This window comes from Anabas testudineus, chromosome 12, assembly GCF_900324465.2.
Source record: "Anabas testudineus chromosome 12, fAnaTes1.2, whole genome shotgun sequence".
NCBI lineage: Eukaryota > Metazoa > Chordata > Actinopteri > Anabantiformes > Anabantidae > Anabas > Anabas testudineus.
The window spans coordinates 280,431-304,424 of NC_046621.1; the positions used below are offsets into that span (position 1 = coordinate 280,431).

Genomic DNA, 23,994 nt, shown 5'->3' on the forward strand with positions numbered 1-23,994 from the left:
GGTGGTGGTTGTTGTCGTTGGAGCCGCCGTCGTGGTGGTGGTTGTGGGAGCCGCGGTGGTGGTTGTTGTCGTTGGAGCCGCCGTCGTGGTGGTGGTTGTGGGAGCCGCCGTCGTGGTGGTGTGGTTGTGGGAGCCGCCGTCGTGGTGGTGGTTGTGGGAGCCGCGGTGGTGGTGGTTGGAGCCGCGGTGGTGGTGGTTGTGGTTGTTGGAGCCGCCGTCGTGGTGGTGGTGGTTGGAGCCGCGGTGGTGGTGGTTGTGGTTGTTGGAGCCGCCGTCGTGGTGGTGGTTGTTGGAGCCGCCGTCGTGGTTGTGGTTGTTGGAGCCGCCGTCGTGGTGGTTGTGGTTGTTGGAGCCGCCGTCGTGGTGGTTGTGGTTGTTGGAGCCGCCGTCGTGGTGGTGGGAACCGCCGTCGTGGTGGTGGTAGTGGGAACCGCCGTCGTGGTGGTGGTAGTGGTTGGAGCCGCCGTCGTGGTGGTGGTAGTGGTTGGAGCCGCCGTCGTGGTGGTGGTAGTGGTTGGAGCCGCGGTGGTGGTGGTTGGAGCCGCGGTGGTGGTGGTTGTGGTTGTTGGAGCCGCCGTCGTGGTGGTGGTTGTTGGAGCCGCCGTCGTGGTGGTGGTTGTTGGAGCCGCCGTCGTGGTGGTGGTGGTTGTGGGAACCGGGGTGGTGGTGGTTGTGGTTGTTGGAGCCGCCGTCGTGGTGGTGGTTGTTGGAGCCGCCGTCGTGGTGGTGGTTGTTGGAGCCGCCGTCGTGGTGGTTGTGGTTGTTGGAGCCGCCGTCGTGGTGGTGGTGGTGTGGGAACCGCCGTCGTGGTGGTGGTTTGTTGGAGCCGCCGCTCGTGGTGGTGGTTGTGGAACCGCGGTGGTGGTTGTTGTGGTTGGAGCCGCCGTCGTGGTGGTGGTTGTGGGAACCGCCGTCGTGGTGGTGGTTGTTGGAGCCGCCGTCGTGGTGGTGGTTGTGGGAACCGCGGTGGTGGTGGTTGTGGTTGGAGCCGCCGTCGTGGTGGTGGTTGTGGGAGCCGCGGTGGTGGTGGTTGTGGTTGGAGCCGCCGTCGTGGTGGTGGTTGTGGGAGCCGCGGTGGTGGTTGTTGTCGTTGGAGCCGCCGTCGTGGTGGTGGTTGTGGGAGCCGCCGTCGTGGTGGTGGTTGTGGGAGCCGCCGTCGTGGTGGTGGTTGTTGTCGTTGGAGCCGCCGTCGTGGTGGTGGTGGTTGTTGGAGCCGCCGTCGTGGTGGTGGTTGTTGGAGCCGCCGTCGTGGTGGTGGTAGTGGGAGCCGCCGTCGTGGTGGTGGTAGTGGTTGGAGCCGCCGTCGTGGTGGTGGTAGTGGTTGGAGCCGCGGTGGTGGTGGTTGTGGTTGTTGGAGCCGCCGTCGTGGTGGTGGTTGTTGGAGCCGCCGTCGTGGTGGTGGTTGTGGGAACCGCGGTGGTGGTGGTTTGTGGTTGGAGCCGCCGTCGTGGTGGTGGTTGTGGGAACCGCGGTGTGGTGGTTGTGTCGTTTGGAGCCGCCGTCGTGGCTGGTGGTTGTGGGACCCGCGGTGGTGGTTGTTGTCGTTGGAGCCGCCGTCCGTGGTGGTGGTATGTGGGAAGCCGACGTCCCGTGGTGGTGGTGGTGGGAGCCGCGGTGGTGGTGGTTGGAGCCGCGGTGGTGGTGGTTGTGGTTTTGGTTGTGAAGACGCAGTAGTGGTGGTGGTTGTTGGAAGCCGCCGTCGTGGTTTGTGTGTTGTTGTGGAAGCACGCCGTCGTGGTGGTTGTGGTTGTTGGAGCCGCCGTCGTGGTGGTTGTGGTTGTTGGAGCCGGCGTCGTGGTGGTGGGAACCGCCGTCGTGGTGGTGGTAGTGGGAACCGCCGTCGTGGTGGTGGTAGTGGTTGGAGCCGCCGTCGTGGTGGTGGTAGTGGTTGGAGCCGTGGTTGTTGTGGGAACCGCGGTGGTGGTTGTTGTGGTTGGAGCCGCGGTGGTGGTTGTTGTGGTTGGAGCCGCGGTGGTGGTTGTTGTGGTTGGAGCCGCCGTCGTGGTGGTGGTTGTTGTGGTTGGAGCCGCCGTCGTGGTGGTGGTTGTGGTTGTTGGAGCCGCCGTCGTGGTGGTCGTGGTGTGGTTGTTGGAGCCGCCGTCGTGGTGGTTGTGGTTGTTGGAGCCGCCGTCGTGGTGGTGGTTGTGGAGCCGCCGTCGTGGTGGTGGTAGTGGGAACCGCCGTCGTGGTGGTGGTTGTGGGAACCGCCGTCGTGGTGGTGGTTGTTGGAGCCGCCGTCGTGGTGGTGGTTGTTGGAGCCGCCGTCGGTGGTTGGGGTTCTTGGAGCCGCCTCGTGTGGTGGTTGTTGTGGTTGGAGCCGCCGTCGTGGTGGTCGTGGTGGAACCGCCGTCGTGGTGGTGGTTTGTGGGGAACCGCAGTCGTGGGGTGGGGTGGTTGTGGATCCGCCGTAGTTGGTGGTGGCTTGTTGAGCCGCCGTCGTGGTGGTGGTTTTGGAGCCGCGTCGTGTGGTGGTTGTTGAGCCGCGTCGTGGGTGTGGTTGTGGTGTTGGAGCCGCCGTCGTGGTGGTGGTTGTGGGAACGCCGCCGTGTGTTTGTGGTTGTGGGACACCGCCCGTCGTGGTGGGGGTGGTTGTTGGGAGCCGCCGTCGTGGTGGTGGTTGTTGGAGCCGCAGTCGTGGTGGGGTTCTGGAGCCGCCCGTCGGGTGGTGGTTGTTGTTGGTGGTAGCCCCGTCGTGTGGGTGGTGGTTGGGGTTGTGTGGTGGTGGTGGTTGTTGGAGCCGCCGTCGTGGTGGTCGTGGTGGTGGTTGTTGGAGCCGCCGTCGTGGTGGTTGTGGTTGTTGGAGCCGCCGTCGTGGTGGTGGTTGTGGGAACCGCCGGCGTGGTGGTGGTTGTGGGAACCGCCGGCGTGGTGGTGGTTGTGGGAGCCGCCGTCGTGGTGGTGGTTGTGGGAGCCGCCGTCGTGGTGGTGGTTGTGGGAGCCGCCGTCGTGGTGGTGGTTGTTGGAGCCGCCGTCGTGGTGGTGGTTGTTGGAGCCGCCGTCGTGGTGGTGGTTGTTGGAGCCGCCGTCGTGGTGGTGGTTGTTGGAGCCGCCGTCGTGGTGGTGGTTGTTGGAGCCGCCGTCGTGGTGGTGGTTGTTGGAGCCGCCGTCGTGGTGGTGGTTGTTGGAGCCGCCGTCGTGTGGTGGTTGTTGGAGCCGCCGTCGTGGTGGTGGTTGTTGGAGCCGCCGTCGTGGTGGTGGTTGTTGGAGCCGCCGTCGTGGTGGTGGTTGTTGGAGCCGCCGTCGTGGTGGTGGTTGTTGGAGCCGCCGTCGTGGTGGTGGTTGTTGGAGCCGCCGTCGTGGTGGTGGTTGTTGGAGCCGCCGTCGTGGTGGTGGTTGTGGGAGCCGCGGTGGTGGTGGTGGTTGTTGGAGCCGCGGTGGTGGTGGTGGTGGTTGTTGGAGCCGCCGTCGTGGTGGTGGTTGTGGGAGCCGCCGTCGTGGTGGTGGTGGTGGTTGGAGCCGCGGTGGTGGTGGTTGTGGTTGTTGGAGCCGCCGTCGTGGTGGTGGTTGTGGTTGTTGGAGCCGCCGTCGTGGTGGTGGTTGTGGGAGCCGCCGTCGTGGTGGTGGTGGTGGTTGGAGCCGCCGTCGTGGTGGTGGTTGTGGGAACCGCGGTGGTGGTGGTTGTGGTTGGAGCCGCCGTCGTGGTGGTGGTTGTGGGAGCCGCGGTGGTGGTTGTTGTCGTTGGAGCCGCCGTCGTGGTGGTGGTTGTGGGAGCCGCGGTGGTGGTTGTTGTCGTTGGAGCCGCCGTCGTGGTGGTGGTTGTGGGAGCCGCCGTCGTGGTGGTGGTTGTGGGAGCCGCGGTGGTGGTGGTGGTTGTTGGAGCCGCGGTGGTGGTGGTTGTGGTTGTTGGAGCCGCCGTCGTGGTGGTGGTTGTGGGAGCCGCCGTCGTGGTGGTGGTGGTGGTTGGAGCCGCGGTGGTGGTGGTTGTGGTTGTTGGAGCCGCCGTCGTGGTGGTGGTTGTGGTTGTTGGAGCCGCCGTCGTGGTGGTGGTTGTGGGAGCCGCCGTCGTGGTGGTGGTAGTGGTTGGAGCCGCCGTCGTGGTGGTGGTTGTGGGAACCGCGGTGGTGGTTGTTGTGGTTGGAGCCGCCGTCGTGGTGGTGGTTGTGGGAACCGCAGTGGTGGTTGTTGTCGTTGGAGCCGCCGTCGTGGTGGTGGTTGTGGGAACCGCAGTGGTGGTTGTTGTCGTTGGAGCCGCCGTCGTGGTGGTGGCAGGAGCTGCAGCAGGAGCTGCAACATCTCTTGGGTGACGATCATGCCTGTTCCTTTTGGTGTTAAAACACGTAGCCAACATCACTGTTGTCTCCCCAGCTGAGTCGGAATAAATTATTTCCAGAATAGTTTCCTGTAAATAATTCAATTATTAGTTTAAGTACATTTCATAACTTCGTTTTGTTTGTTAAACCCATTTCTTTACCTTCTCAGTTGGTGTTGATATCTGCACCCAAACAGCATCTGGAGTTGCTGTTGAATGCACCATCTCAACAGCGTCACCTCTGTGCAGAGATTTTACTTTTTTCAGTGTTGTTCCAAATGGCAGTTTCACTGTGACGTCACTTGTTCTGCAAGTCACCAATGGTGGCACCATTTGTAAAGAGGTTTTACAGTTCCTGCAAGTCACCGCACCAGTCCTGTTCAGCTGCAGCAGCTGGTCGAAGTAATGCAGCTTTAAACGGTAAAAATAGGTTTCATTTAAAATCTGAAAAGAAAATTACAAATGATTACCATTACTGCTTAGTTACTGGCTGTTGTGCTTTTCTTTTCATCAGTAAATGAATTCACTGTCTTCAAACCTGAAAACTGCTTTTACATATTGAGGCTTTATTTTTTACCCATGTCATCACGTGGCAAGTGGTATAAGGGAGTTTCAGCACCATCCATGGTCCAAAGGCATGGACAGAACCACGACACGCATCCGGTATCGTGATTAAACTCCCACTGTCTGAAGAGACAAAGACACAGCATTTTTGACACCAGCAAAAATAGAGACTTTTTCAATCCTGCAGGAAGCACTGAGACCCACTTTTTAGGAGTTTTATACAGGCCTGTTAAGTTGATGAAATCATAAAAGGCAATAAATATAACTGGATAACATTCTGGTGCCAGTGTTTCCAACTGTAAAGAAAAAACAACCTTGGATTTTCTAAAATGCAATAAAAACTCTGATTTAGCAGTTTGCTTGAGGCTCTATGTGACAAACTTCACTCAACTTATGATTTTGCAAATATGAGCCAGAAACAAAACTAATGGGTTTTGTAGAAAGCAAGTTGTCTGCTTCAGCACATTCAATCTGATAAAATACATAGAGCATTAAAAGTGCCAAGTACACATCAGTGGAAGATTGAAGATTCAAAAACCTTTGTTAATTCCAGAGGGAAACGGTTTTACCTGGTTACAGCTGCTGTCAGTTCAAAAGGAAAGTAAAGAACAAGAAAAGAGCCACAACACAAATGCAACATAACCCGAATTAAAAAAATATAAGTATGCATGTGTGTATACACACACACACACAGTCAGAACAAGGAAAATCTAAAGCTGAAATAAGTCAAATTAAAAGGCTTGTTGTCAGTTGTGGGTCAGAGTTACACTATTATGATCATTATCTGAAGAAACGGCTCAAATTCAGTGGAGAGTTTGTCTTTGTTCTTTTGGAAGCCATTAAACCATGAATACTTTTGACTGTGGCCATTTCATGGAAAACTTTTCTTAGGTTTCCTTAGTTTGACCCAACTGTTTTTAAAGATACAAATAAAACCAGTGTCCGGTTTGACTCGAGCCGAGTTCTCTAGATTTTGGAAAGTCGGGAAGTGTAGAAACACACAACACAGATCAAACTCACCTTCCAGTCGCACATCAGAGTGACGGACAAGCGAGAAGCGAACAAACAGTGAACTGTTGCTGCAGAGATACTGCGGGCGGCCAAAGTCTGGATCTTCTCCACGGTCGGAAACTGAAACAGCACAAACCAACTGTTGAGTAGTTTGTAGCACAAGATGCTGCAGTGGTGCCTGGAGAAGTGGGTATAGTGTGAATTCACCCCCAGACGTTTCTTTTTCCAGCAAAGGAATAAATTAAATAAAAATACAACAGGGACATGTCAGTCTCCTCTTTCCTGTTTAGCTAACACTAGAAAGGACCAGTAGTATTTACGTCGACGCTTCAGGGAGTGAGGTTTATTCTGAAATTAAAACAGGTAAGAGATGCAGAAAGCACAACTCCAAAAGGAGATTTCCCAGCTTTGAGTCTAAGAGCTCAAGCCAGTGCACAGATCTAAACGGTGGTGTAACGTGTCCCATTTACTGATCAACAGTGAGACGTGCTGCTGCTTTTTGGACCCTCTGGAGGTTTGATGGTGCAGCTGGTAACACGGTCAGTAAGACACTGCAGGAGTCAGGACCAGACATGAGCAGAACCTGAACAATGAACTGTGTTGTATAGTCTGAAAGGTCGGGTCTGATCTTTGTGATGCTGAAGAGGACAAATCTGCATGATGTGGAGACAGGACATGTGGTCAGTAAAGATCAGCTGATCGTCTGATCACCCCCACGATCAGCCATTTGACCAGTCCAAGTTGTCACACAGTAGACTTTCATGACTATACAGAATAAAGTGCGCCCTGCTTTAGTTGGCGGTAGTTTAATACAGTTTTAAATGATGATGCTCATTATTATACTACTACTGTCAGCAGGGTCACGTCTCTCTCACCTCCCTGGAGACATTTCCTGTCAGCTGTCCTAAAGCCACTTCAGTCCACACACCTCCCTAAATATAACCAAACCAACCAAAAGGCACAACTGGCGTGCGTGCAGCTCATGACTGCACGTCAGGCAGTGCCAAACAGACTGTCCTGGACCACACCGCTGAACAAACAAAGAAAGAAAAACTGAGACCGCTGCAGGTGAAGTGAGCACCTGGGCGGGATGACTAAAAGAGCAGCACACCTGAGGTGGGGGAGGAGAGAACAGGTGGACCACTTGATCATCGGAACATTTGAAAACAGACTGAAAAAGACAATAGAACCAATGAAATCTGTGGAGAACAACAAATGAAGCCAGTGTGAAGAGGTGGGACGACCAGAACCACGACCAGAACACGACCAGAACCACGACCCAAACACGACCAGAACCACGACCAGAACACGACCAGAACCACGACCCAAACACGACCAGAACCACGACCAGAACCCAATCTGCATTTCTTCTCTAAAGTTTCTGTGCAGTCAGGTTCTGATCCAACATCATAACCATGTTACTAGAAGTCACTAAACCCAGTGGAAATGGAACCGACACCGAAGTGTCCACAGGTCCAATCACAGCAGGGAACCGACGTTTAAGAGCCAAACTTCAACAACTAGATTTAAGATTTAACTGGACTCCGTTAGTTTCACATTAACAGCAGCAGACAGGTCGTTTTCTCCTTATTTTCACCTTCCACAAATTTCCAAACCGGCACCGGGAAGAATCCTCCGTCACTCCGGGTCTCCACTGGCGGCTCAGAGTCCGAGAACAGCGCCTCGAGGCCGGCCGAACCTGTGTAAGCGTCCCGGTGCGATTCCTCCGCCGTGCTGAGCCGGATTAGAGTCACCAAACCGACCCAAACACAGGCCACCATCATCCGTCCGGGAGCCGCCAACATGGTCCGCTCCGCTTCTAACTGCCCGCCGGGAACGACCATGAAACAACTGAGAGCTACCTGAAAGCGAAAAGATGTCCTGAGTACACCTGAGTACACCTGAGTACACCTGGCAATTTATCAATTAGAACCGGAAGTAGTGTGGGTTTAAACATTTTGGCGGGAGAAGCTTTGAGACATAAAAAAAATAAATAAAAATAAAAAGTAAAAATGGAATTTAGTGTTAATGAGTTAATGGTCAAATGATAAAAATAAAAGTGTTTTATTAGTTTGAACAGATGGAAACACGTTAAAGTACAAAGTAGAACAAATCCATATGAAGTATTTGAAACAGCTGTTTGGGGGTTTAGACTTCTTCTGTTTGGGTCCGTGCACACAAACATACACATTTAGATGTTGAACACGTTTCACTTCAGTTGATTTATGGACAACTGTCCTGTCCTTTATTCCACTGCTCATGTTTTATATTTAAGACCATGTCAACTGTGAATCAAGCTCGTTAAACTGCTAATTTACACATGAACTGCAAACTCAGCTTGGTTGTATAGAAACTGGGGGGAACAGCTGGGGACTCTGGACTCTAACCCCAACCCGGTCCTGGGCCCCCTGCAGCGTTTCGTTCGTTCCCGTTCTCTGCTGAAAGTCCTCCTCGTGTTCACATCTCCAAATCTAAATGTTACTGAGCCGTGTTCCTTTAGTCTGAAGGTGAGAACCCACTAAAATGACCACAGAGAAGAACGATGGACGAGGTTTACGTTAGAAACCGAAGACTCATTTCCTTCGGTCATCCAGGTGAGGAGAGAAGACGACAACAGATTAACAACACAACCAGTTTTAATTCATTAAACATAATTTAACAACAAAAGGGAACATTTCCATGTTCAGTGCACATTAATGAAGTGTGAAGGGTGAGAGACCTGATCATCCTAATAAATGGAGGCCTGGAAATCTAATTCACTAACTGGGATTGAACATTTGACTCCAGTTCCAAATCATTTCAAACAGCTGGACCCTCAGACTGACAAACCAAGGTCTTCCTGCTACAACAACTCAGTGACTGCTTCCGCCGGGTTCCGCCTCAGCGCGTCACGCTGTCCTCCACGGCGGCGGGGTCCAGGTAGACGTACGGCAGCGTCAGGTCGACGTTTCTCGCTCTGATGTCACAGCTGAGACGTTTCAGGTCTCTACGGAAACGAGCCGCCACCTCTACGGGAATGGTCTCTGTGAAGTACCGCTGCTCTGAGCCGCCGAGCGGAACCTGAAGGCAACAGGTTCCAACAGGTGGTCAGTTTATTAGGAACACCCCGATGGAACAAATGTGCTCTTACTCTACGGCTCTGGCTAACCCTAACCCTAACCCTAAGCCTAGCTTCACTCAGCAAACACAGTTTAGTGAGTGGTGCAGCAACAATCCATCAGCTAAACGCTGATGTTGAAATAACTTGAACCTCCAGCATGTAAAAATGAATTTAAAGGACATAATAATACTAATTTCTCTTGTGCTCAGTGCAGATTCTGGGTCGACCGTTCAGGGGAGATGTCTACAGTGAGGGGACCTATGACCTGTGGGCTGTTTACACGCTAAAGTTTCCAGGAGCCTTTAAATATGTGGGAAAAGGAACCCCAGCGGTTTTCTACAATGTTCACGATTATAAAGACTGTTGGATGTTCCAAGTGTGACGTGTGAGTGGTTTGTGTGTTCGTACAAAGTCAGCCGGTTTCTTGCTGAGCAGGTAAATGATGGCGAGGCTGTGCACAGTGGACTTTACATCAGGAAGACTGGCCAGCAGGCTGCTTTCGCTGCAGCTCCCCCTGGAGGCCGGAGGAGGATGCTGCAGCCCCACAGGGGCATTGGGCATCCAACCGAAATAATCCAGCTGCACAGGAGGACAGTGAGAAGAACAAGAAGTAAAATACGGAGCAAGCTGTCATTTCTTTTTTTACTAAACAAAGAGTCGTTACCTGTGCGTTATTAACTGCTGCGTGCTGTGCAGATGCATTGAAGATCACCATGGTAACAAAGTACGTCAGCTCTGACACTGAAGTGAAGCATTTGGGGAAACCTGAGAGAAACCACATGTATTCATTCTCATTTCAGCTTTTCTTTTGAAATGCAAAATCTGAAGAACGGTCAAAGTGAAAGTTTGGAGTTTCTGCTTTTCTATTCAGCTCCACTAATTAGCTTCAGTACTGGAAAATGTTTCTCAGGCACTAATTCCACTTATTTGGAAAGGTAAACTAATGTTACTACAGTATACCTTTAAGCACAGTTAGGAAATCTCTATTATAATAAATTTACCTCTCTTCTCGTCTTCTAGGCGACCGAACACGATTATCTCATTAATCCAGCTCTGCAGCTCTGAGTCTCTGATGACATCATTGTCACTACGGTAATAATAGGTGACGACGCCCTCAACATACCTGCCGACAATCAGAGGACAGTTATCATTTACAACCGATCACTTTCAACTGAATAAATGCACTTCATCACATGTATTTCTTATTGATTTAGTTGTTAGTGAACATATCACAACAAGGTTAAACACTTAAAAAAAGGATCCACTGGAGCTACAAAACGTTTCACATCAGACCTGTGGATGATGTCCCACAGTCGCAGACCGTCATCACGGTAATAATAACCTGGTATGGTGTTCAGGCCGCGCCCAGCGATGTCATCAGGTAAACAGAGATCACGATAGGCGAGCGAGGCGGACGACCTCCTCAGGAACTCCAGTGTCGCAGCTCCACCAACTGCTGTGTACTGGAAATGGAAGGAGACCAAGTTCGTTTTGACATCTGAAGGTTTGGAGAGGTGAGCCTGTCTGTTTCCAGGTGAACCCACTGAACATTTTGGTTAAACTAGTAGAACATGCAAGACGTCAGCTCAGAGGCACCAGAGCAGCTAGAGAATAAATCACCAGAAGGTTTCGTCCTTCATGTATGTGTAGAAATAAATGTTACATGGCCGCTCTACTGTAACATATAGAGTTCTGTGAAGTCCACACAATAACTGTTCAAAAGTAGAACTAAAGAACAATTCAGTAAACATTTCAAAACTCAACTCTGAAAAGTGAAAACACGGTTTTGACATTTCACGTGTTCAAAACTAAGAAAACGTTGTGGTGAAAATGAGAAGTCGGACCTCTTGAAGTGATCCTCCGTCAGAGATCAGCAGCTGCCGAGCCAGAGCGTCGATCTCCAGAGTGAAGCGGAAGTGAGGAGCTAACAGCTGCAAAGATACACGAGAAATACTGTAAAACGTACAACCAAAACTTCTAATGCAGTAAATAGCATAGTACAAAAACTTACACTAGGTGTTACATGAAATGAGCCTGAATATGAAATTTAGCAACATGAACTGGAAAATAATGATTTAACTGAAACAAAACAGCCCTCACACAGTCTCACAGACTTGGCTGTTCTAGTTCCAGTTCCAGTTCTAGTTCTAGTACTAGTTCTAGTTCCAATCCTAGTTCCAGTTCCAGTTCTAGTTTTAGTTCCACTCCTAGTTCCAGTTCCAGTCTTAATTCTAGTTCCAGTTCCAGTTCCAGTTCTAGTTCTAGTTCTAGTTTCAGTTCGAGTTCGAGTTCCAGTTCCAGTTCCAGTCTTAGTTCTAGTTCTAGTTCTAGTTCTAGTTCTAATTCCGTTGTAGTTGTAGTTCCAGTTCTAGTTCCAGTCTTAGTTCTAGTTCTAGTTCTAGTTCTAGTTCTAGTTCCAGTCCTAGTCCTAGTCCTAGTCCTAGTCCCAGTTCTAGTTCCAGCTCTTTTACCACCAGACTCTCATTACCTCACTGACACTGCAGCACACAAATGCTCTTCTTTGTGCAATTTTCCAATAACAACCTTTTTCAATCAGGCCTGTCAAATCGTGGCCTCCGAGGTTCCCTGACCTGCTTGTTTTCCATCCGTGCCTGGACTTACAGCTTGTGATTGGCCGAACACACCTGATCCAGATGATCAGCAGTGGGGGCAGTGATAGCTTGAAAACAAGCAGGACCGGGTTTTGACCCCCCTGTTTGAATCTGGATTTCTTGAAACAAGTTGAAATACTTTTAAATTGCTAAACTTGCATTAGCAAACTGACTGAGTCGCTGGAAACCAGGACCAGTGTTTGTGGATGATGAACACGTTCAACAAGAGAACTGTCTCCAGCCACAACAGATGTTTACAGCTGTAACGATGTCGACCGTGTTTTAATCTGATGCTTGAAAATCAGATTTTTTTTTCAAAACTAAGCACATGAACCAGGTACAACAAACACCACGAAAAGCCACGTACTCTGTAGAGCGGGTGAACCGTGGGAAAGTTTCGAAGAGTTGCCATGGCGAAGAGCTCTGACATCACGTGTGTGCGCAGGAAGTGAGAACGCAGCTCGTGATCAGCAAAATCTGTCGAGCGCACAAATGTTTTAGCCGTCAGCCAATCAGCTTCACGGTCTCGAGGGACAAAGACGGGGTTGGACTCACCTGGAGACTGCTTCAGCTAAGACAGGGGACAAGGAGACAAGGACGTTTCAAATGTCATCACCCCATTAAACAGGCGTTGATAACTGTGACACCAGTAGTAATGTTCCACAAGGCATATCATCTACGAGACTTGTTGTTAATCAGTGGACCTCTTCATGTCAGGTTGTATAAAGGTCTGTGTTGAAATGAGGGCATCATGTGGCTTCGCAGCTTTAGGTTAGCACAGACACAAAACACTAAATGACAGCAACACATCATCCAGTATTTTGAAGGTACAATACAATAACAGAAAAATGAATCATATTACAAACAATCACCTGTCGGGCTGTTTTTATTTGCTGTTTTCTATCAAACATATTTAAGCTCTTCTCTACTATACCTGCGTTCAGAAGGTCGGAGGTCAGGTGGGCTTACCTGGATGGCAACAGGCAGCAGCCGGTTGTTGGAGTTCAGGTGAAGCAGCACGAGCGGAGCCGTCAGGTAATTCTGCTTCCCGTTCACAGTGTTCGCTGGGAGACCGTCGAGCAGCCGATAGTCCACCAGAAACACGTTTCCCCTCTGCAGAAAGAAAACCCAGTGGGTTACTCCATTAATGAGAAGTTGCCACTTTAAATGCTGCATTTCTATCAAAGGACACGTGAGAGGTTTTAATTTGGGAATCATGTTTCGGAATATATTTGCTCAGAACAATTCCTCAAACTATCCTTCAGCTACCTCCACCTCCTGACTGAGGCTCACTCCGCCGCCCAGTGACGCCGCCACCATCTCCTCTGTAACAGCCAGGTTCGGGGGGATCCCTGTGCAGCGGCGAATCAGGGTGGGGTTGGCTCCGTTCAGGAACTGGTGCCCGAAAAACCAGTCGTCCCTCCACAGATGCTCCACAAGTCCTGAGCAACAGGAGATGGTGAGTTGGTGAGGGAAAGATAAAATGTACACATGTAAAAACGAATCGTGTCACATTTTAAATTATTCTAAAAAAGTATTTTTCTCCTAAATCATCTTGTATGTGTTTAATTAGAATGAATCCGACTCGACACTAATTATGACACTGAAATGTTTGAATCCTTTCCCTCCTCTGTCTTTTTAGGTTTAAACATTTCAACAGCTAAACACGGTGGTCTCACTGCAGGTCGGGGTCCTGGTCTGCCGGCAGAGCTGGTGGATCTGATGAAAACTCGACCAGCTGTGCTGAAAGCTCAGGAAGCTCTGCAGACCCAGCTCCAGCAGACTGAAGAGAAGGAGACGCAACGTGAAACTACAGGAAACAGGAAACAAGGGTTTTCCAAAGAACAGACAGAGGAAGAACGTACACTTTGCCGACAGTCAGCATCATGCCAGTTGCCTTGGAGACGGAGAATCGAACCTCCGTCGGAAGTGACATGACGTCATCAGCCTTCATCATCTCCGGGAGACCATCGTCATAGCAACTCCAGCTGTAAGAACAATACAAATTAGCTAGAAAGAACGGCGAAGCGTTAGTTAAGTGAGTTTTTTTAACCATAAAAGTCTGTTTGAGTTCGGTTTTTGGATGTTTTCAAGGCAGCAGCTGAACTTCAACAGCTCTAACATCTAGACTAGTAGACTACATCCATCCAACAATGTGAAACATATAATGAAGGACTATGTAGTGTCTTGGTTGACTACCGATATGTTTGGCGGCGGTACATCAGCTCATTGGTCCTCTGATCCAGTTCAACTGGTCGAATGTCATCGAAAACAAACTTTGCTTCAGAACAATCCCAAAAAAACAAAAAAGAAAACAACAACATTACAATTTGGTAATAAAACTTTAAAAAGGTGAGAACAAGAGAATAAAGGTGTGTAGAACTGACCAATGGAATCCCTCAGAGCCAGCGGGGTGGAGCTACTGACGAATCGGTAACAGGGAAACAGGGAGACTCCGCCCTCAGGCGTCGTCACAGCAACCTTTGAACAGAACCAGGCGCTGCTTGTGGTGGGCGGGGCTTCGAGGCGGACCAATAGCAAAGCTCCAAGACTGGCGGGACAATGAACCGCGTATTCTGCCTGGCAACAGAGATGTAAACTGGAATGTGACGTAGGTTTGGAAACAAGATGAAATAAGTAAAGATGTTCAAACTGTGTTCATTCAAAGGAGATCAGATCACGAGAAGTTGGAGGAACACGTGTTAATCACTGTGAATGCTGTTGAGCATTCACAGTATTGTTATTGTAATCTTTCTTATTATATATTATTATATATTATTCTTCCGTACGTTTTTTGGACTTTAACTAGTCCTTCATACTTTGAGCTACAGAAACCGTTCAGGTATCAAAATGTTCAGCTTTTTAAGGAGAAGTGTGCTTCCATTCAGAATTTTTATAACTTTTATACTTTTTAAAATATTTAACTTTTAATAACTATTTTTTATAATGGATTCCTATGGGAGAGTCTCTTCAGCAACTCTTCAACTTCCTCTACTTTCAGCTTTAACTACTTCAGCACATGTTCAGCTACAGAAATCATTCAGGTATCAAAATGTTCAGCTATTTCTGCTCTTTTAATCTTCCATTCAGTTTTTTAATATCTTTTATAGTTTTTCTATAATTTCAGTTTTTGTGACTTGATGTTTTTGGCTGATTTTGGACTTTATAATGGGAGTGAATGATGGAACGTTGGTGCAGCTAGAGTGGATGACGTCACAGCTTAGAGTGGAGAGGCCGATTTTTTAAAACCAAAATCTTTGTCAATAAACTGTCAGCACGGCCGCAATTTTCACTCTATCGGAATACTTTCTTCACAACAATGTAGGAATACTTGTCTTGATTCTGATAAGCTAATTGTGACATCTGAGAGACAAATCGTTTTTTCTCTGTGAGCCTCAGAGTGACAGGAGTCCCCCTCAGCTCTCTCATTAGCTCCAATGTTAAATTCGGTCTGAGATTCTGTCCGACAAGCTGAAGGATCCACTTGGATCTCTCGCTCCTGTGACCACAATTTTCAGTCCTCAAACGTAAAATTCACACTAGTGGTTCATTAAAGTCTTGGCTCTCACGTGGTTCACTTTTTATGACGATACCTATCGTAGTTTAGCTGAAAAAAGCCTGTTTGTAAGGGCTCCAAATCAGTTTTCACCTTAGTAAAAATCTTGGCAGTTGAAGTTTCCCGCCTCTTCCCTACAGTCTCCGTGGCAACGGCTGTGTCGGGTCACGTGATCAGGGCTGTTTATAAATCAGCCTCAGGCTCGTGTGTAGTTAGCCTGTTTATGCTAGCGGCTCTTTGCTAACCTGCTTCAGTTTCTTTTACTTTCAGCTCTTTTTAACAAAAACTGTAACTATTCTTTTAACTTTTTAACTATTTTAGATAAATTCAGCTATGTTTTATCAACTTTAGCAAATCGTTTTGAGCTTTTTTAAGTTAACATTCAGCTGTTTTTAGCTTCTTCTTCATATGTTTAGCTCTGTTAAAACACTTCCTGTTTCTCTTCAGCTAATTTCAGCAGCGTTTTAAAACGTTTCAGTCTTTATCTAAATTACTGTTTAAATAAATTCAGCTATGTTTTATCAACTTTAGCAAATTTATTTCAGCTTTTTTAACTAAACATTTTAACTTCACCTTTAACATTCATATTTTACTGTTTAAATAAATTCAGCTATGTTTTATCAACTTCAACAAATCTATTTCAGCTGTTTTAAGTTAACATTCAGCTGTTTTATCTTCTTCTTCATATGTTTATCTCTGTTAAAACACTTCCTGTTTCTCTTCATCAACTTTCAGCAGTTCTTCATGAATCGATTCAGCGTTTCAGCATTCACAGTGCATTTTCTTCAGGAAATGCTTTATCTAGTTACTTATTAGTGTTCTTTCTTATTATTTCTACTGTAGGGAGTGTTTCTTACTTTTTCCTCCGTCGCTTTGCAGCAGCAACACATGTTCTTCAAAACTTGCCAAATCTGAGAAGTGAAAATGTTTTGTATAATGTAGAGAACATTTGAGGAAATAAGAACACAAAGAATGTATTATTTTAACTGTAGATGTTACAATAACACTTACATGTATTTGTATTTAGCTCTGACTCTAATGAGATTAGTACTATAACAGACAGTTTTTTATCATCTCCATGTTGAGTGTGATTAGTTTTTACAGGAATACTGTGTTATATTATGCTTATACTTATTATACTTATACTCTAGTTTTAATAAAATAGAACATTAAAACTGACAGATCTCTCAGCCAATGGGACGCGATTGCTGGCTCCTCTGCTGCCAACCAATTGGATGATGGTTCGATGGGCGTTGACAGACAGAAACAGACATTCATGATGCACAACAACACGGTATATCACCATGGCAACTGCACAAAAACACATTCAAACACATGGTTAGTATGATGTATGATACTAAAATACTTTACAGAAATGTATTGCAGTACTGTTGGAGTTTTTGTTTTCACTGTGAAACAAACGACACAATTCTGAAAATTCAGTAAAAAGTAAAATGAACTTCTGGGATATTTTTACTGCATTGTTGTTGATTCATGTTAAAATCACAAAGTGAAAAAATACTTTCAAACATTTTAGAAATGAAATAAAATAATTAAATGTAATTTCTCAGTTCCAAAAGTATTCAGACCAAACGGTGGTCAGCTGCTGTTCACTTTTCCTTGAGTAGCTTGATTTTACAGTTTTCAGTATTTAGACACCAAAGTTCACTGTGTTCATTTATTTTGCTATTTTTGCCGTCAATAGCCCATAATGAGACCAAAGTCATGAACAGACACAATATTGCTAAGATGATAAAACGCAAACAGTCCTGATCTTTCATGTCTTTATTGAACACAGGTATTTAACACACAGAGTGAGGGTGGAAAAAGTAAGTGAACCAGTGTTTTAATAACTGGATGAACCTTTGGCAACAACAACATCAGCATCCACCATCAGTGGTGGAAAAGTTTATGGGGTTTGTTCAATAAAGACATGAAAGATCAAATACCTGAAACTGCAAACAGGGCTGTAAACTTTACTAATAAATTCAAAATCATAAACAGAAATGTGTCATTTACAGAGGTTTTGTGTCAAGGTACATTGTCTATTATAAAGTACTTCAATGCAGTGTCATGTGTTAAGTATTTATGTCTCTAGTCTGACACTCTTTGTTAGATTGTGACTAAAAACTACCAACAGATGAGTTTAAATACAACTGTTAATATTCATACATGTGTAGTCCTTATGTGTAGTATCTCAGTGACTTGCAGTTGTATTTTTAATTGTATTTTTCTTAATTATTCTCTACATTGATTTTATGTTATATCAAGATTGAAGCTCCCTCACAAATATAATAAGTTTAAAATAAACAGACAGAATTAGAATAATAGAATAATAATAAGAAGAATAATGTGATGGAGTCAGTAGTGCAGTAATTAATGATCAGTGTGTAGTACTGCAGTACTGACTATATTAATATGTGCTATTACTCACCAGTGGTGAAGTCCTGCACTGACAAATTTCACGGTGACTGAAATCACATATAAATATATCGACTGTGTCAATATTTAGTTTCCACGTTTCTGCAAAGTTCAACACATAGAAGCTGCGAGTCGATCATTCCTCAGATTAATTATTAACACACTTCACTGATAACGTGTTGATGGAGCTGCTACACCTCTGCTGATGGAGACAATCAACTGTCGGAGCTGCTCGAAGTCCATGGAGGAGAATCCAGTGTTGGTACGCACATTGGCCTCCTGCTCGTAGAGGAGCAGGTGGAGCAAGTTCAGTTGGAGAAGGGGTTTTGCTGAAGTCTCTACGCTGCAGCCATCAGGCGCCAAGTTCATCCCACTGACAGATGTACATGACTGGGGCAATGACAGTAAGAGATGTTACACAGAGAAGTTGCACGATGAGGTTTCAGTAACTGAAGAACACGTTCTTCTGTCCCAGTCTGAAGTCATTCACCACTAACAGTACTGTCATCATCCACCATCAACATCCGTGCACACAGGAGAGAGGGTGTCATGTTGAACTCATTGAATTTATTTATTACCCACAACAGTTAACAGCAGAGGGGAATGAGAGACAAACACAAGTTGCACAATATTCCTGTAACTAAAAAAAAGTTAAAGTGTGTTTCAGGTATTTTGGAATCTTCAGTAGTACAACACTAAGGATTGTTCACTAACGTGATGCTTTGGTTTTCAGTGCATATTCAAAACTATCATACTGAAAGCACAGCTTAACGTACACACTTCAACATGTATATATATGTTATGTACAGTATAACAGAAAATTCAATGGAAATATTAAGTTATTGACATATTCATGCTTATTCCATCATCACTGCACCAACGGCCCAATAATAATATTTTTTATATACATAACAGAAGCTTCTCTTGCTGTCATCGTGCAGTCAGTCTGTGTTTGACAGAGAAGTGTCTCTTTACAATTTGAAGACAAGTTAAAAATGTGAAACAGAGACACTTTTTGCATTGTTAGTGGTTCAGACATCATCATCACCGTTCCGCCGGCTCATTAGCACTTTACAGGTTTAACAGGTATCTGCATCACTCTGATCTGTAAAAGACAAACGCAGTACTGCAGTAAAGTAAGTGCACCTCGAACAGCAGGATTTTCATGCTGCAGCTCACAACTGGATGTGTGTGGACCTGCTGAAGCTGCTGCTGTCATTGATAGAACACAAGCTGGGTTTTTTCCTCCGTTTGTAAGAGGTTAAACACACTACTACTCAAAAGTTTGGAATTATCAACAAAAACATGTTAAATACATTGTTTTATATTTTATTAGCTTATTGTATTTCAGATTGTCCAAAGTAGCTCCACTTAGCTTTCATCGCAAGGTTGAACCTGGAATGGTTTTCAGTTGACAGATGACTTATGTTAATGTGGGACCTGATGTTTTTAGACCAACTGTTGTCTTCAACAGCCACTTAGTGCTACTACAACAAATCCATATTATGGTCCAGATCTTTGGTCGTTGGTGTAGAAACATGTGACATGCATTTCATTAAGAGTTTTAAACTTCTCTTTTTCATGAGTTAATGACATTAAGTCTCCTTATAATAGATTTACTGTTGGACCTTATAAGTCCACTTGTTTGACCCGTTTCTGTCCTGCAGCTGAACCAGTGTTGACTATTTATGTTCATACATGAACAGTCATAGACTTAAAGTATCTAGATTTCCTTCAAGATGTTCCACTTCAGCACATTTAAGCTCCTCTCCTCTCTCCTTTCTCCTCTATCCATTCATCCATCCATCCATCCATTCTCATCCGCTTATCTGGGGGCGGGTCGCGGGGGGAGCAGCTTAAGCAGAGAGACTTCCCTCTCCCTAGACACCTCCTCCAGCTCTTCCGGGGGGACACCGAGGCGTTCCCAGGCCAGCCGAGAGACATAGTCCCTCCAACGTGTCCTGGGTCTTCCCCGGGGCCTCCGCCCGGTGGGACAGGACCGGAAAACCTCCCCTACGAGGCGTCCCGGGGGCATCCGAAACAGATGCCCAAGCCACCTCAACTGGCCCCTCTCGATGCAGAGGAGCAGCGGCTCAACTCCGAGCTCCTCCCGGGTGACTGAGCTCCTCACCCTATCTCTAAGGGTGCGCCCAGCCACTCTGCGGAGGAAACTCATTTCGGCCGCTTGTATCCACGACCTTGTCCTTTCGGTCATGACCCAAAGCTCATGACCGTAGGTGAGGGTAGGAACGTAGACTGACCGGTAAATCGAGAGCTTTGCCTTTCGGCTCAGCTCCTTTTTCACCACGACGGACCGGTACACCGACCGCATTACTGCTGCCGATGCACCAATCCGTCTGTCAATCTCACGCTCCCTATTTCCCTCACTCGTGAACAAGACCCCAAGATACTTAAACTCCTCCACTTGAGGGAGGATCTCCCCCCCAACCTGGAGGGTGCAAACCACCTTTTTCCGGTTGAGAACCATGGCCTCGGACTTGGAGGTGCTGATTCTCATCCCAGCCCCTTCACACTCGGCTGCAAACCGCCCCAGTGCCTGCTGGAGGTCCCGGTCTGATGAGGCCAACCGAATGGCCCTTAACAAAGGGTCCCGAATCCCGTATTCCCGGAGTACCCCCCACAGGATGCCACGAGGGACACGGTCAAACGCCTTCTCCAAGTCCACAAAACACATGTAGACTGGATGGGCGAACTCCCATGAACCCTCGAGCACCCTAGCAAGAGTATGGAGCTGGTCCAGTGTTCCACGGCCAGGACGAAAACCGCATTGTTCCTCCTGGATCCGAGGTTCGACTAGCGGCCTAACTCTCCTCTCCAGCACTCTGGAATAGACTTTCCCAGGGAGGCTGAGGAGTGTGATCCCCCTATAGCTGGAACACACCCTCCGGTCCCCCTTTTTAAAAAGAGGAACCACCACCCCGGTCTGCCAGTCCAGAGGTACTGTCCCCGATCTCCACGCGATGCTGCAAAGGCGTGTCAACCAAGACAGCCCTACAACATCCAGAGACTTAAGGTACTCGGGGCGAATTTCATCCACCCCTGGTGCCTTGCCACCGAGGAGCTTACTGACTACTTCAGTGACTTCGACCAGGGAAATGGACGAATCAACCTCCGAGTCCCCAGCCTCTGCTTCCTCAACAGAAGGCGTGACGACGGGGTTGAGGAGATCCTCAAAGTATTCCTTCCACCGTCCTACAACGTCCCCAGTCGAAGTCAGCAACTCCCCACCTCCACTGTAAACAGTGTTGGCGGGAAACTGCTTTCCCCTTCTGAGGCGCCGGACGGTTTGCCAGAATTTCCTTGAGGCAGACCGATAGTCCTCCTCCATGGCCTCGCCGAACTTTTCCCAGGTCCGAGTTTTTGCCTCTGCGACCGCGCGGGCTGCGGCACATTTGGCCTGCCGATACCCATCAGCTGCATCAGGAGTCCCACAGGCCAACCAGGCCTGATAAGACTCCTTCTTCAGCTTGACAGCTTCCCTTACTTCCGGTGTCCACCACCGGGTTCGGGGATTGCTGCCATGACAGGCACCAGAGACCCTACGGCCACAGCTCCGAACAGCCGCATTGACAATGGAGGTGGAAAACATGGTCCACTCGGACTCAATGTCTCCAGGCTCCCTCAGGACCTGATTGTAGCTCTCCCGGAGGTGGGAGTTGAAGACCTCTCTGACAGAGGGTTCCACCAGACGTTCCCAACAGACCCTCACAATACGTTTGGGTCTGCCAGGTCTATCCAGCTCCCTCCTCCGCCATCGGATCCAACTCACCACCAGGTGGTGATCAGTTGACAGCTCAGCCCCTCTCTTCACCCGAGTGTCCAAGACATATGGTCGGAGGTCAGATGACACGACCACAAAGTCGATCATAGACCTCCAACCTAGGGTGTCCTGGTGCCACGTGCACTGATGGACACCCTTATGCTTGAACATGGTGTTCGTTATGGACAAGCTGTGACTAGCACAGAAGTCCAATAACAAAACACTACTCGGGTTCAGATCAGGGAGGCCGTTCCTCCCAATCACGCCCCTCCAGGTATCACTGTCATTGCCCACGTGGGCGTTGAAATCCCCCAGTAGGATGACAGAGTCCCCAGGCGGAGCACCTTCCAGTACCCCTTCCAGAGACCCAATGAAAGCCGGGTACTCTACACTGCTATTTGGCCCGTAGGCACAAACAACGGTGAGAGACCTATCCCCTACCCGAAGGCGCAGGGAAACAACTCTCTCGTCCACCGGGGAAAACTCCAACACATGGCAGCTGAGCTGGGGGGCTATAAGCAAGCCCACCCCTGCCCGCCGCCTCTCACCATGGGCAACTCCAGAGTAGAAGAGAGTCCAACCTCTCTCAAGGAGTTGTGTTCCAGAGCCCAGACTGTGTGTGGAAGTGAGCCCGACTATCTCTAGCCGGTACCGCTCAACCTCCAGCACAAGTTCAGGCTCCTTTCCACCCAGTGAGGTGACATTCCATGTCCCAATTGCCAGATTCTTTGTCCAGGGATTGGGTTGTCGAGGCACCTCCACACGGCTGCCACCCAATCCACACTGCACCGACCCCTTATGCGCCTTCCTGCGGGTGGTGGGCCTACGGGAAGGCGGCCCCACGTCGCTCCTTCGGACTGCGCCCGGCCGGGTCCCATGGGAGAGATCCCAGCCACCAGGCGCTCGTCTACGTGCCCCAACCCCATTCAAATTCTACCATTTCATGTCATTAACTTTATGTCTTCTCTCTCCTGTAGTTGTGTTTCCTCCTCTCTGTCTCCCTCTCTCTGTTCTCCTCTACAGGCAGATGAGAGTGGCAAGATGGCGGCGCACAGTGTTGCAGCGGCTTGGTGCTCCTCCAGTCAGTGCTTTTTCGTGTTTTTGTTTATGTTTGTAATATTTTTGTCCATTACACCTTGCTATGCAAGAAACATCTACTGCCATCAAGATCTCCTTAAAATAGGAGTTTGTTGCGACCGGAGTGTTACAACCGAGTTTCTCCGTTCACAAAATATCCCGGAGGACATCGCAAGGAATCCCGGCCTCAGGTGGTTCACGATCCCCACGGCGAGGAGGCGAAAGCGTAGGGACAGGAAACAAAAGAGAGGTTGCAGAGCCGGAGCGCTAGCTAGGCTAAGGAGGCGACCACAAAGACCACCGCTTCCCAGCCTCTTTCTGACGAATGCCAGATCACTAGTCAACAAAATGGATGAACTGAGACTACGGATTAATAACAATTTCCTAAAGGACAGTTGCATTTTGTTGATCACAGAGACCTGGCTTCATCCTCTCATCCCAGACTCTGCTACCCAGCTAGCAGGCTACACCGCTCAGCGCCACGACAGGACAAAGGACTCCGGTAAGAGCAGAGGAGGGGGGCTCTGTGTTTATGTCAACAATAACTGGTGCACAAATACCGAGACTGTAGAGAGTCACTGCTCTCCGGACCTGGAGTGTGTGACAGTTAGATGCAGGCCTATCTACCTCCCGAGAGAGTTTACTGTCGTCATGGTCACGGCTGTTTACATTCCACCGGATGCTAATGCTAACTCGGCTATCGGACTTTTACACGGCAGCATTAGCAGGCAGCAGAGCAGGTATCCCGACGCTGTGCACATCATAGCAGGGGATTTTAACCACACGGACCTAAAGCCAGTGCTTCCTAATCTGCACCAGCATGTTAAGTGTACCACCAGAGAAGCAAACACTCTGGACAAGGTCTACACAAACATTAAGCTAGGCTATAGGGCCAGACCACTACCTCACCTGGGCCAGTCTGACCATGTGTCTCTGCTTCTAATCCCTGCATACGCCCCCCTTAGGAAAACTGCACTTACAATTTCAAAAATTGTAAAAACATGGCCTGATGATGCCACTCAGCAGCTGCAGGACTGTTTTGAGAGGACCAACTGGGACATCTTTGAAGATCCAGACCTGGAAGTGTTCACAGATAGTGTGCTATGTTACATTAAGAACTGCATAGACACTGTTACAGTGGACAAGCACATCAGGGTGTACCCTAACAGGAAGCCCTGGATGAACCGGGAGGTCCAGCAGCTACTGAGGGAGAGGAACACTGCCTTCAGGTCTGGCGACAGGGCTCTCTACAGCTCGACACGAGCCAACCTGAAGAGAGGCATCAGGAAGGCTAAACTGGATTACAAGAGGAAAATTGAAGGCTGCCTGGACAGCAACAACACCAGGGAGGTGTGGCAGGGAGTCCAGCATCTGACCAACTACAGGACGACCCTCTGTGCCGCCGAAGGCGACTCCTCGTTGGCGGAGGAGCTGAACCTTTTCTTCACTCGCTTCGAGATAGAGCAACCAGACGCACCCACACAACCACATCCTGCAGCCCACAGTAGCCTCAGCCTCACAGTGAAGGAGCACGAGGTGAGGGGAGTACTGAGGTCCGTCAACTCGAGGAAGGCTGCTGGTCCGGATGGTGTCTCTGGACGAGTACTGAAGGACTGTGCGGAC

General features: G+C 48.5%; 2 protein-coding genes across 2 annotated transcripts in view; both read right to left on the minus strand.

Moving 5' to 3' along the window:
• Positions 1 to 7,702, minus strand: part of LOC113158466 (mucin-5AC-like) — an 8,648-nt gene extending 946 nt beyond the window's left edge. The window contains exons 1-6 of the mRNA XM_033326279.1: positions 7,422 to 7,702; positions 5,834 to 5,944; positions 4,827 to 4,936; positions 4,412 to 4,693; positions 4,055 to 4,339; positions 2,263 to 2,645 (exon numbers count right to left, since the gene is read on the minus strand). Of these exons, the coding sequence (XP_033182170.1) occupies positions 2,263 to 2,645; positions 4,055 to 4,339; positions 4,412 to 4,693; positions 4,827 to 4,936; positions 5,834 to 5,944; positions 7,422 to 7,668 (1,418 nt within the window). The 5' untranslated portion in view covers positions 7,669 to 7,702. The remainder of the gene's footprint in view (positions 1 to 2,262; positions 2,646 to 4,054; positions 4,340 to 4,411; positions 4,694 to 4,826; positions 4,937 to 5,833; positions 5,945 to 7,421) is intronic.
• Positions 7,703 to 8,607: 905 nt separating this feature from the next.
• Positions 8,608 to 18,037, minus strand: LOC113158467 (arachidonate 15-lipoxygenase B-like). The gene is made up of 16 exons (XM_026354389.1): positions 18,011 to 18,037; positions 17,711 to 17,903; positions 16,273 to 16,403; positions 13,924 to 14,116; positions 13,736 to 13,817; positions 13,402 to 13,524; positions 13,216 to 13,319; positions 12,806 to 12,978; positions 12,506 to 12,649; positions 11,904 to 12,107; positions 10,769 to 10,855; positions 10,218 to 10,387; positions 9,926 to 10,047; positions 9,589 to 9,689; positions 9,333 to 9,503; positions 8,608 to 8,884 (listed from the first exon to the last, which is right to left on the minus strand). The coding sequence occupies exons 1-16, from the start codon at positions 18,035 to 18,037 to the stop codon at positions 8,705 to 8,707; spliced, it is 2,205 nt and encodes a 734-aa protein (XP_026210174.1). The 3' UTR covers positions 8,608 to 8,704.
• Between the last annotated feature and the right edge of the window lie 5,957 nt (positions 18,038 to 23,994).

Coding starts and splice junctions, on each gene's coding strand:
- LOC113158467 (XM_026354389.1), bottom strand. CDS start 18,037: ATGTTGATGGTGGATGATGACAGTACT. Junction 12,108..12,505: donor TGCTGCCTGTTGCCATCCAG/GTAAGCCCACCT, acceptor CCCCTGTCTTAG/CTGAAGCAGTCTCCAGGTGA. Junction 9,504..9,588: donor CAGCAGTTAATAACGCACAG/GTAACGACTCTT, acceptor CCTCCTGTGCAG/CTGGATTATTTCGGTTGGAT.